Here is a 12880-nt window from a genome sequence, read left to right as displayed (position 1 = left end):
CCAAGGGGATTATTGAAATTATGAAAATTAGAATATTGTATGATTTGTGGCTTGTTTTAATTCGGATTCATTCATATGAATATATATTAGTTCAGTGTATGCATAATCATTTTGTCATAGAGGCTACTGGGGGCTGTGTGTGGGCCCTAGCGGGCTGTTGTCATAACCTTTCCCCCCTATACGACGGCGCTGATCATATGTGGATTCATAAGTGGATCTCTTTTTTTGATAATCCTGCTTTTTTGATAATCCTGCTTGTGTTATTATGTGTATGTTATGTGTGATGTCTCTATGTCTTTGAGCTACTTGGACCCTGAATTTCCCCTAGGGATCAATAAAGTTACTATTTATCTATCTATCTATCTATGCATTCATATTGCATATCCTATGCAAGAGGCCTATTGCAAAATATATATATTTTTAACTGTCTAGTTATTTTTGAGTACATTATGACCGGTATCTGTAGGCCTGACCGTAAGGGGTTTTCTTTTGGATAAAAGTGGGCCAAAATAATAAATATAATGCTAAAATAGTCCCCAAAAGCATGACGCCTAATTAAACTTCGGCAGTCATACAGCATTACATTGATTTTGAGAAGCTGAATAATGAGAGCCAATTGGTAGATTTGCGGTTAAGGCCATAGCAACACTAAAGCATCAGCCACGCCCGATCTCCTAGAGCTGATGGGAATCACGTCGCCGGAGGAAGTGACACGCCGCCACCTGTTCTCATTTCATCCCTCTCTCCCCGGGCCTCTTGGATCACCGTGGAAGGGCAGACTCCCAGGAACTCCCCTGAGGAATGGATGCAAAACTCACACTCTGCAACACTCGTCATCCACTTCCTGACGGCAGCCACCTGTTCAGGAGCACCCCCCCCCCCACACACACACACACACACACACACACACACACACACACACACACACACACACACACACACACACACACACACGGCCCCTCCTCCAGCTCACACTCTGTGTGTGGGGATGAGAAGAGAAGGAGGGAGACGGAGTAATGGGGGGAGATGGAGGGAGGGAGAGAGAAATGGAGAGGGATGGAGGGAGATGGGGAGAGATTGGGGGAGATGGAGAGAGATGGAGGGAGGGAGGGAGGGAGGGAGAGGGAGGGAGATGGAGAGAGATGAGGGAGATGGAGAGAGATAGAGATGGAGGGAGATGAGAGAGATGGAGGGAGATTTGGGGAGATGGAGAGAGATGGAGGGAGAGGGAAGGAGATGGAGAGAGATGGAGATGGGGGCAATGGAGGGAGAAGGAGAGAGATTGGGGAGATGGAGAGAGATGGAGGGAGGGAGGGAGGAAGAGGGAGATGGAGAGAGATGGAGATGTGGGAGATGGGGGGAATAGAGGAAGATGAGGGAGATGGGAGGAGAGAGAGGGGAAGGAGGGAGATGGAGAGAGATGGAGAGAGATGGAGGGATAACGAGAGCAGGGGGAGCACATTATTGATGTGGCAGAGGGGGCAGAGAAGAGTAAGGCAGGGTATTATGTTGCCCCGGTGGCCGTGACCAGATGTTTGATTTCACCTCGTCTTTATTAAGCTGTTCTTATGTATCTCCCGGCGTGCATACATTTACGTCTGTAATTTGATACACACACACACCCATTTTGCTTGCGGACACCATTTTGATCATATTTAAAATTCCATTGACTTGGGTTAAGCGGTACGCCAATACGAGTACCCAGTGGTCGGCTACCCTGATGTAACACTGATACTCTTTACAGCATAGAATTGGATCCAACAGCTTGCCATAGTATAGGCACTATGTATTCCCGCGAGACCAGGGAACGAGAGTACAACCCAGGAAGGTGGAATGAATGAAGATGCACGTTTTGCTGATACGGAACAGTCGTGGATCAGGGGCGGCTCTATGGGTGGGCCTGGGTGGTACAGGCCCACCAGGAGTCATGGAAGAAAAAAAATAAAAGAATAATTAATAATATATTTTTAATGTTTAATTGTCTTTTCTCACACAGTATATGTCTTTTCTTGAATCAATTTTTAATTAAAATATTTACAGTAGCTACTAAAAGTGAATAATATTCATAAACTCCTCTCGTACTCATTAGTCCTGTCCAGTGACGTCTTTACGCAACATCACGGTGACGGTCGGCACCGACAGTAGACGGTTTCGTGCACCTTAGTCATTTTATATAGGCCTATATATGTATATGTGTTTGTGAAAGCTTTAAAAAAAAAACCTAGGCCCATCCAGATATACCTAGGCCTACCCATAAATTACGTTCTGAATCTGCCACTTTTATTTGTCCGAAAGTACGCCTCAGAGCAAACATTACAGCTGAAACATGGATCCATCTCAGCAGCTTCATTAAGAGTACCCAGTACACTAAAACATGTCTCTTTCAAGACTCAATTCTAATGCTTAATACCAATCGGAAACCTCACCGTCCGAACAACAACCAACCAAAGCCTGGGATAACCTCGGAGCAGACGGCACGCGCTCTAACCTCTCCACCAGCACCACGGAGGTCTGTAGGCATGGTTTGGGTGCGGGGTGGAGGGCTTGATAAAGATGAAGGCCATCTCTGCTCCAACAAGGCTAATTGAGGTTGAGGGACAACTAATGCATGATAAATGGGGCAAGGAGAGGGTCCCAGTGGTGCTTGGCTCTGCTGGCATGAGATCACAAGCACTAATAGAGCCAGAAACTTTTGCCGGGAGTCTGAGAGACATCTGTTACCAGCGGGGTAACCTGGAACTCCGTCGTTACCAGCTAGACCCACCAATGTTTTGCTGGCATGTCAATTTAAAGCGATATATATGTTTGCCGGGTAATTCGAGCTGTCTCCATCAGCCCTGTTTGTAGGTGACAAATGAGTACGCCATGCAGTGCAGCAGATGGCAGGACCGCATCATCAATCTGAGACGGTGAGACGTGTGACGGATGAATTCTCCCGCATAAACAGTTTCCAACCGAGGAGCACTGGGGAGGAGATTTGCTCACAAATGAGCGCTTTGGTGTTGATATTACGGACTTGAAGACACGCAAGCAGCGTCCCTGATTATATTTGATGTAGTTTCCCGGTTAAATATCGACAGCCTTTCCTCTATTAGGGTTGGTGTATTTCTGTGTGCTGAAACGACTGTGGAAGCTGTGAGCAAAAGGAACATAATACTGGCGTTCACACTGTGTGCTGAACCAGCAACATATCGACTTTCCCTTCTCTTTTTTTATTGTTGAATGCCACGAATTAGCATGAAAGACTGCATGCAGCAGGCTGGGTTACAGCCATTCAGCGATGGTGAAGAGAACCCTGTGAATATTACAGCAAAGTTTGCACATAAGATGAGGTAGTGTCATATCGCTCAATGTTAAACTTTGTAAGGGGAAAAAAAAAATCCCCTAAAAACCAACAAAACCTTAGCTGGAAATAACCATTTGAAATAGCGGGAATATAAAATCTTTCCAAAACGAAAAGCAAAACAAAGAGAGTGGAAGGCAGCGATGAGGTCTTTCATGATGAAGGCATCACCATATGACATGAGACCACCAGTGAGCTCCATGAATAAATCATAGCTCGCCAGGGCAGAGGGGAGTAAACAGTTGTGCATCTTCACCTCAGATGCCTGCAGAGGCCTGTCAGACACCAGCGTTAACAAGGCCTGCCTCCTCATCACCATGCAACCCATGTTCCAGCAGATCCAAGTCCAAACTTGACACTCTAGCCCCACTACCACCCCCCATCCCCATATATAACACAAGAACTCACTCTGTGCTTTTCCAGCGTCTACTCAAAATTGGAAGCAGAGAGAGTAGCATCGATGGTAATCCCAGTCCATGAGGCTGTTCTCTTGGCCAGCTGTGCCGACTCTGAAAGGACAGTAACGTGTGGGCCGACAGAAGCCATTACTTTCTACACACTGTGCAGTGTAAATCAATAACTGTTGATTTCGTCAGAAGGACGGCAGCAAATTACACATTTTTTTCGTTCAATGATTCCCTTTGGACATACATAAGACACTTGGTTGTTTCCTCCAACGATCCACATCCATATGGATGCATTTCACCAGCTGATCTCCAAGGGAACATCTCTGCTGCTAGGCTATGATAGCCTGTTGGCAGCAGAGACACCTGGGTATTGCCCAAAGAGGGGTCAGTAGAAGAGGTTCAGGCTAATGTAAGGCCATTCGCTCTTAGGTTGAGTTCTGGTCTCTAGCCAGAACACTTGTTTAAAGACAGGCCAATTTGCTAATGAACAATAAATAAGGAGTGTCTCGTGCTAAACCTTGCCTTTACCGTATGAGGTGTCCAACAGAATATGCCCTTTGGGGGTCGATTTCATCCTTTCTATACACAAAAACAGCATACACCGACTAATAAAATGGAAACGGATTAAGGCAATTTTTCAGAATATAGTTTATTTATAATTTATAATTGGCAGATACAAAAACTTTTTAACTGTATCCAAAATGTGCAATAAATCACGGCTGATTTTTGTTTTCAAACGAAAAAAAATACAAAAAGACAATCTATGTTGGGAAATTAATTGTGGGCAACAAATGTAAACTGGGGTGACCGGTTAATACAGAGGAGCTAATAACTATTGATGACATTTTACAGACTAATGTTCACAAATCTGCCTTTCTCTCCCAAAACGATACCCAAAGTCATGTGTGTATGTATAGGTGTGTGCGTGTGTGTGTCTGTGTCGTGTACATAGATCCAAATGGTGACATTCTATTTCCACATTGTTAAATACAAGAAAGGCCATCATATCTGAAAGCAGCACAAATGTGTACAACACATTGAAATGAAATAACGTTTCTAAAAATTGTACCAAGATGATCATGAGGACAAACCATGAAAGTAAAAAAAGAAAAAAGGTTGGTGGATGGGTGGGGGGGGGGGGGGGGTCAACAAACATAGCAGTAAACAAATACCTTCATTGCAGAGATGTTCAAACAATACCAGAGCTTGTTAAGTGCTAAACAGCTATACATTGTGGACTGAAAATGCTTCTGCAGTTTTCAACAAGCGTTTATCTCCAAAGTCACATGTCGAAGGCAATAACGCTTAAAGGATAGCAGGCCAACCTAATCCCAGGCTATCTAAATACTTTGAAATCACAGCAGACACCCCTATCTGGTACTTGACGGAGTCTAGCTCGTTAGAAACAGCCGGGACACGGAAATTAAAACAGGACATACAATTAAAATACACCGGGTTAGAAAATAAAAAGACCAACAATTCACTTTCACATTTTTAACTCGCTCAAAAGAAAACCTAAAAAGTAAATGCAACAGTCTAACCTTCGATGGAACATTCTTCGCTATGATGAGGCAGAGGAATGAAAAGTCTAGGGGTTAACAGAGGGCAGGCGGTTACAGTTCGATGCTGGTGCTTTATGCTGTTTCCCAATGATAGGAGAAGAAGAAAAAGGATGTTGGTTGATAATTAGACCTAAATTATCCTATGCCCACTAATAGCGTAGTGTGCACTTCCGTCCAGAGGTTTTGGCTGTTGTAACTTTAATTTGAATACTAACTTCTGCGGGACAACTCAGGAGAGGCAAGATCCAAGTGTTTTTTTAAAATAGGTCAACCTTCAAGTGCAAAAGTCTCAATGTGTTTGTATTGGTGCTGCATACCATAAGCAGTTGACCACCAAGACCCTAATAGATACTGCAGCCAAACATACACTGCTAAATCCTTTTTATACAACGCCTTACAACCCCCCCCCATCACACACACACACCTCCCGATGGCAAAAAAAACAAAACACAATTCTTTTACACACAATCTCCAGCTTGTTAATATAAAACAATATTCCTTTACACAGCCAAAAACACACACCTAGATCCTTCATTCCTATATATGTCAAAGCCGTTTTAAACATGCAACACCTTCCATTGTTCATCTGCCATCTTCACTGTGACTTTGTTTGGACATTGTCTGCACCCTCTAAAAACTAGAACTATGCACTAGGAAAAACATACCTAAAGTTGTCTGAAAGACATTACCAAATACTTTTCAAGGACACCCATGTCAACAAAAAGATGCTCGAACGAAGCGTGTCAATTTTTTTTTTCCCTGTCAGAATCTCTGCATAAAGCACTTGCGTAGCATACCGTGTGCTTTTCCCTTTGTTCTGAATATACAGCCCAGTAGAGAAAAACATGTGGGGTAGTGGAGCCCGGTGGGAGCAGATACGACGGGTAAGAGACACCAATCACAAAAAGATTTCAATGCCCTTGAAAACAACATGTGACGGTGAAATACGATGACTTTCATGAAGCCGACTCTGGAGTCTCGTCATGTCCCTAAACCAAAAAAAGCCATGGCCTGGCTTTCGCAAAACTCCTATGATACTTAGGCTCAGCTAGGGTTCTGTGATGTGGAGCTAGCTGGCTCAACACAAGCATAACCGGGGGGGGTGGGGGGGGGGGACTGGACTGGGTTAGTCGGCTAGAGGTCCATTTTTTTGGGGGGTACTGGATGGGTAACGTCATCCGTGGGGTAAATGCTATTGTACGCAAACATGAAACTTCCTACTAAGCCCTCACGACATGGTCAGTCATTTAAAGTTGGCGTACGAGTGCACGTTCTTAACAATCTTGAGCTGTTACTACATGCAAGTACGAGCATTGCAGGTCACGAAAAACTGTGTTTTCAAGGTCTGCGCTGTGGTGCAGCGTTCTCAACATTCCTAATGTGGAAACGTTAAACTCTTGTCTCCTCTCCTACTTGCTCATATTAATCAAATTTTCAAAAAGGCTAATACATCAAGTCACTGCTGGTCCTCCCAAGAGCACAAGTGTAATATAAACAGCGTCATGTATCCAGTACCTTTTCTACCCTTTGCTTCAAGGTGATGGCTACATGCAGTCATACCACTTTATACCCAGTTTGTTTTGGCAAAAGTTAAAGTATTAGTTAAACCCCCCTCACTGACCAGACTGTGGCCCTCTCAGCATTTCAATGACACCGTCCCAGATCGTTTAAGTCTAAGCTTATTTCATGAAAGTCTGACGGTGGCCCTTATTAACTGACCGTGACCGATAGCAGCTCGGAAACAGGTCATGGAGATATGAAGTTAGTGCTTCATTACGTTCAAGTAGGTTACTAATAAAAGTGCATGGTACCATAGTGTTCAGATGGTATAGCCCTGGTCACTCAGATTACTAGTATACATCATAACCTGACACCCCACTGAAATGATACTAATAGTTATTAGTAACTAGATGTAGAAAGAACATGTAGAAAGACATGCACGGGCTAGATGATCAAAGGGTTATGGAATAAGGAGTAAAATACAAGATGGTGTATTTTCTTGGGACACTGGAAAAATACGTACATTTTCTAAAGCCATAAATGGCTTCAGAGAAATGTAACTGCTCTTGGGATATGAATTTCCTTTCCTTGCATCCGTCCAAGGAGGGGAAGACTATGTCAATCATCAATCAATCTTTGGCTATTGAAGCAATTAAAACACCCTTCTTGTGAGGTGAGCAGGTTATCTGGCGATGGCGTCACATTAGGACAAGTGTCTTTCAACCATAAGCCAAGAACAAACTAACTGTTTAAAGTGATGATGATGACAAAGACAATGATGTGGCAAACAATACCATCGTCAAAACAATGTGCCAATGATCACAACCAGTCTGCAGGACGAGGGGGGGGCTTAAGAGAACCAAAATAGATTTTAAAAGTAGGGATCCAAATGGTGGCTTCCCCCTCGGTTTAGTATTTCTGAATATTCACCATGCCACATTAAAAATGTCAAATTTCACAAGTCGTTAAAATTCCAAGTAACCTTAAGTCTTTTTTTTCTTTGTACATGTTATCGTGCTCTAGGTGGACCGCTAGCGTTACAAGTTCCCTCATCAAAATGCATGTCAACCGTATGCATCTATGATCAATGTAATGTATGGTGCGGCCTGGACGCTCTCCCTGCAGGCCTCTCTGAAGTAAAGCCACTGGCCAATCCGTGAAAAGAAACTCAAGTGGAAACCACGGGATGGAGGACCGGACATCGACAGAGTCATCCGGAGACAAATCAAGGGCGACTGAAAACCAACTTCCCCAAAAACAATGGTCGTCTGAAGTGTAAACCTTGTTTGAAATCTCTTAACTGAACCCAAAAAGTGCAAATTGCTACCACAATCCTGTCCTCAGTAGTGCTTCTCCTGCAGGTAATCTTTCATCTTGTTGGGTAAAGGCAGCTTCTGAATCAGGTCGATCCGCGTGTACTGTCTGATGACGAAGCGACACAGATACTGCAGCGAGCGCACTTGCATAAATCGAGACACGGGGTTGGTCAGTCTGACGGGGTACGTGGCGGACCCCGGGAGGCGGGACCTGGAGTAGCAGAAGGCTCCGCTCTCAGAGTCCTTGATGGAGAAGTCGATGAGGTCCACGATGGACGTGTGGCCCTCCACGTCGGGCTGCTCGTAGAAGCTGAAGCGCCCGTTGGAGTGCTCGATGCGGGTGTGCAGGGTCTTGCCCTGCGAGCGGAAGCTCAGGCTGAGCAGGTAGCGGTCGTCCGAGCTGTCCCGCACCAGGAATGAGCCGTCCAGCAGGTTGACCAGCTTCTCCTCTGCCTCCCAGCGGGTGATGGGGCCCCAGTACCAGCCCTGCCGGGCCAGCTTCTTCAGCTCCTCCGTGAGGCTGGTCACCACCATGGGCCCGCTGGTCTGCACCGAGTCGTACACCCGACTGACGCCGGGGGCGGAGTGGGGGTCAAAGTTCAGGTGGTGTCTTACCCGCTCGGCCACCCGGCTGTCCGTCGAGCTGAACCCTGAAAAAGTCCTGGGGAGCTCCCGGTGGCTGAGCGGAGAGAGGGGCGGCGGGATCTCCACCGCCGAGCTCTCCAGCATCACACCGGCGGAGCCCACCAGAAGGCCGTTGACGGAGGGCTCCATGTAGAGTTCCGGGGGCAGGCCGCCCACCAGGTCCAGCTCCTCCTGGACATGGTCCGGCGGAAGGAGCCCATCCTCTGCCGCGGTGACCACCTCCATGGGAGAGGAGTTGTCCAGGCAAAACGAGTGAGGCCCCTCAGGGTACATTCCCTCATCTAAAGGCAAGGTGTACTGGATGTAGTCCTGGGGCATCAGACCCAGCACCACAGGCACATCATGTTCGATATTCAGGTGCAGCGCGCCGTTCTGCGCCTGCTGCTGGAGACTCTTGAAGGACTCCGCCTGCTCCTGGAAGAAGCCCTCGGTGTGGAAGTCGTGGAACTCCTTGCGGACGCCGTTGAGGCTGGGACTCGGGGTTGGGGAGTGGACCATGGCTTTGACCTTCACTTCCATCTTGATGCACGCCTCGTCCGAGGTGACGGAGCGGAGGGGCCACGGCGAGGGGCTGTAGTGGTGGCTCCGTAGCGAGGAGGACCTCAGGGGCCGCTGGGCCTTCACCTCGTTGAAGCTGATGGGCACCGAGGCGGACGAGAAGGTGTCGTCGTCCTCTACAGAGCCCATGGCCGACGAGCCTCCCTTCACCTTGGCCTTCTGCTTGGTGGACAGCCTCCTCTTCAGCGAGCCCATCAGACTCTCGCTCTTGGCGCGGCCCTTGTTCTGACCGCCCTTGTCCTCGTCGTTGCCAAGGTCACAGCCGGCGAGGTCTTTGGTATAACAGCCCCCAAAGAGGGAGTCCTCCTTGGAATAGTCAGTGGTCAGGGAGGGCTGCTGGAGCATGACAAAGTCGCCCTCCTCTTTGCCCTTTATGTTGAGGGACTTTCGAATGGTCTTAAGGCTTATCTTCTTCATCCTGGCGGGCCCTCTCGAGTGGGAGCATGGGAGGGGATGGCTCCCCGGGTGTCCTGATGAATGTGCTATCCACAGTGTCCTCCCATCAGGCCACACAGAACTAGTCATGCATGTGATAGAGTGGCCATACCCTGTAGTCGAAGAAACACAAGTCATTCAGGGCGGTAGCAGATTGGTGATTAAATGACAAGATTAATAAAAATAAAAAATACATGAGCATATCGGCAGACACAAACAGCATACGATTAACTTTGGTAATAGAACCACCCACATTGAGACATTGACAACTGATGCAATACTAAATGACACAAACAGCAGCGCTCATAATCAAAGCATAAAGTGCAAATACTTCACATTGTAGTCACAAACGCATGTTACCATTTGTGATACAAAACTGACTTCCATGTGACTTATCAAACGTGTTCATATATTTGCAGCCAGACCAAAGACAGCAGTTATAACCATGCTGTAATCTGATTACTCACCATTATGTGCCTGCAAATGGTGACTCAGTTGGATGGGCTAGGTTCCACTTCCACCAATTCAGCTCTGAGGCTAGAAGTGAAAAGGAGCAACACCAATTAAAACATCAAGTTAAAAAATTAAGTGAAAAGTCAGTGACAACTCCATGCCCATGTGGGCTCCGATTAGATATGTCAGCCTCATTGATTCTAAACCACGGTGTTTACCCCTGCACTGTTGTGGCAGTAGCCTGTAGGCCCATGGGGCCAAGAGGAGACAACGGGGATAGTTCGTCCGCATTTAGTGTACAGAACAAGCATTTATATTGACATTGACATGAGCACACGTGGAAACCATTGACTCCCACATCCCTCTGTAGTCACCTCATCTTAACCACTACATCATTGATCAGCTCCAGTGCTACCATAGCAGCTAGCATGTCGTTGTTGATGTCCCCATCTCTCCACACTGGATTCAACCAAACAGCACAAAACAGGTCGTGTCTTACCCTAGACGTGAGGTGTCACCATGTCCCGTCAGGTCAGGCGATCAGGTGTGCCGGCGAAAATCGTATTGTCTAAACAGAAAACGTCCTTTAAAAGCTCGATCGCCAGACGGGTTTGTGTTAGCTTAGCCACCTAGCCGTTAGCATTCTAACGCAACCAGCTAGCATCGTGTGGGTTAGCTTCGGAGAACATACTCGTTGTGCGGTCGGACAGACGCCCTCACCGACGGTTAACGGCCGTCCCCCCCTGCGGTTGGTATCCCTTTACGCATATATACATGTATATATCGATGCCATCGAAGAGGAGACAGCGGGCGGTATCCTTGTATCGGGGGAGCTAATACATGCTAGCCTCTCACGGCCTCTCGCTTTCTTCCTTTGTTGCCTGTTGAATTGTGGGAGAGCAGATCCGCCGTCAGCCAATCAGAGCCCGGCATGGGGAATACGTCCCAGGCAGCAGGCCAGCTTGCATGTTGACTCACAAACCATTGGTGATCTCTCTATACCATTGATTGGAATAATGTAAACCCTGTTTGGAGTGGTACGTGTAAACGTGTTATATAAATCAAGTATTGTAAGGAGGGAGCTCTTGATTTAATTAGCTATGACCGTTCACTTTGAATTGACACCTGAGGCCGAGGTGTGTTAAGTAATCAGATAGGCACAGTGGGAAATCATTTTGAAGATGTTCTTCTGCAGGTGCGTCAACACAACAGGCACTTACAGAAGACCGGGCTAAGGGTGGCCAAGCACCTCCTTTCAGCTACCAATGCTGACCTTTTTTCAAGGCAATTATTTCGTTTTTATTAAAGATTTACTTTTTGGAAATACATGGCCTTAATAAGTATTCTGTATGCCAACTTAAATTGTGAATGGACATAATAACAATGAGTCATGATAAGATAAAAACATCCTGCATGGATTGTTTCTCTTGATTATGCAGTTTACTAAAGTTAATATAGTAACACTTAAAAATGTGTCTTGTGTTAACATCCTTTGTATGCAGTGCAAATACAGAAATGTACCACAATTTAAACTGTGTTTTCTACCCTTGTAAACGACAACAGGTGTGCACAAAGTATTTTTATATATGGCTTGTTAAATCCAGATATAATAATATAATAATACCTGAAATAAAAACCAAATTTCAATAGTGAGCATCTGTCAAGACCAAGGCTTGTAAACAAACTATTAATCTGATCCATCTTTCACATTAGACCTATAATGCATCGATACATTAAGATATAAATAAGGTATTATTTAATTGTAAACATTTACAAAGTCTTACATATTAGCTTACAGATTATTTCTGAATGCCAGGCATTGCTTAGCATATATGCAAAAATTTGTCTCCAATTTGTATTCCAGAAAATATTAGCATAAGACTTTTCGAAGCAACAATTTGAGAGAGCAGCCAAAACTTGTACTTTGAAATGATACATTGGTTACCTAATTAGTGTCAGTATTGTTTTAAAGTAGATTGTGTTTACCACTTCCAGGCAGGCTAATTTGGACCATGCACCCAACGTTACATTGTTTTTTCCACACTGTCAAGTGTATGGCATGCCTCTCCCCAACCTATTAGGGTGGCTGTGCGCAGACAGGCTCTATGCAAAGACTCTAATTACCGGGCCCTATTAGGGTTCATCAGGCTGCCTTAACTTGATGTGTGGATTGGGGGGGGGTGTGGGGGGGGGGTGGGAGGCACAGTGGGGTGGTGATGTTATTATTCTTTTCGTAGATAGCACAGCGGAGGGACAATGGCAGAAAAGGGTGCAATGTTTCTGCAAGCTAAATTAGACCTGACAAATAAACTTTTGGCTGTTTGATATTTGCTTTGTGAGACAGTTAAATTAAACATTGAGACAGGGGATTAACAAGGTGGTTTTCTGTTATGACAGGGTAAACAGATCAAGCATTGACTAATAATAAGTAGTACGTTTTACATGAAACAATATTTGCCCATAACTTAACGAGACCAGGATTACCACAAGCAATTCCTTCAGATGGTTAGACCATATAAAACTCCCTTTATGTATTGGCTTTGATTCTTTGCTTTCTTTCTGTAGTTGAATAGGTGATGCAATAATGTGAAGTGAATATCGGAGTATCCTGTGATGCAGCAAGCTGTGCTACTTAATGAACACCTCATGTGGGGCAGCACC

At 45.6% G+C, this 12880-nt stretch overlaps 1 protein-coding gene across 1 annotated transcript; it reads right to left on the bottom strand.

The window, feature by feature from the left end:
* Window positions 1-4403: 4403 nt before the first annotated feature.
* Window positions 4404-11076, bottom strand: socs6a (suppressor of cytokine signaling 6a). The gene is made up of 3 exons (XM_084475068.1): window positions 10719-11076; window positions 10234-10303; window positions 4404-9879 (listed from the first exon to the last, which is right to left on the bottom strand). Exon 3 carries the CDS (start codon window positions 9854-9856, stop codon window positions 8153-8155), a length of 1704 nt encoding a protein of 567 aa, XP_084331194.1. The 5' UTR covers window positions 9857-9879; window positions 10234-10303; window positions 10719-11076; the 3' UTR covers window positions 4404-8152.
* Between the last annotated feature and the right edge of the window lie 1804 nt (window positions 11077-12880).

This window comes from Micromesistius poutassou, assembly GCF_964030765.1.
Source record: "Micromesistius poutassou genome assembly, chromosome: 11".
Taxonomy (NCBI): Eukaryota; Metazoa; Chordata; class Actinopteri; order Gadiformes; family Gadidae; genus Micromesistius; species Micromesistius poutassou.
Note: the sequence above shows the minus strand (reverse complement) of the source record. Positions and strands in the feature narration are given on the sequence as shown.

Bases quoted from the DNA above. Each gene is read 5' to 3' on its own strand.
- socs6a (XM_084475068.1), bottom strand. From the start codon at position 9,856: ATGACTAGTTCTGTGTGGCCTGATGGGAGGACACTGTGGATAGCACAT.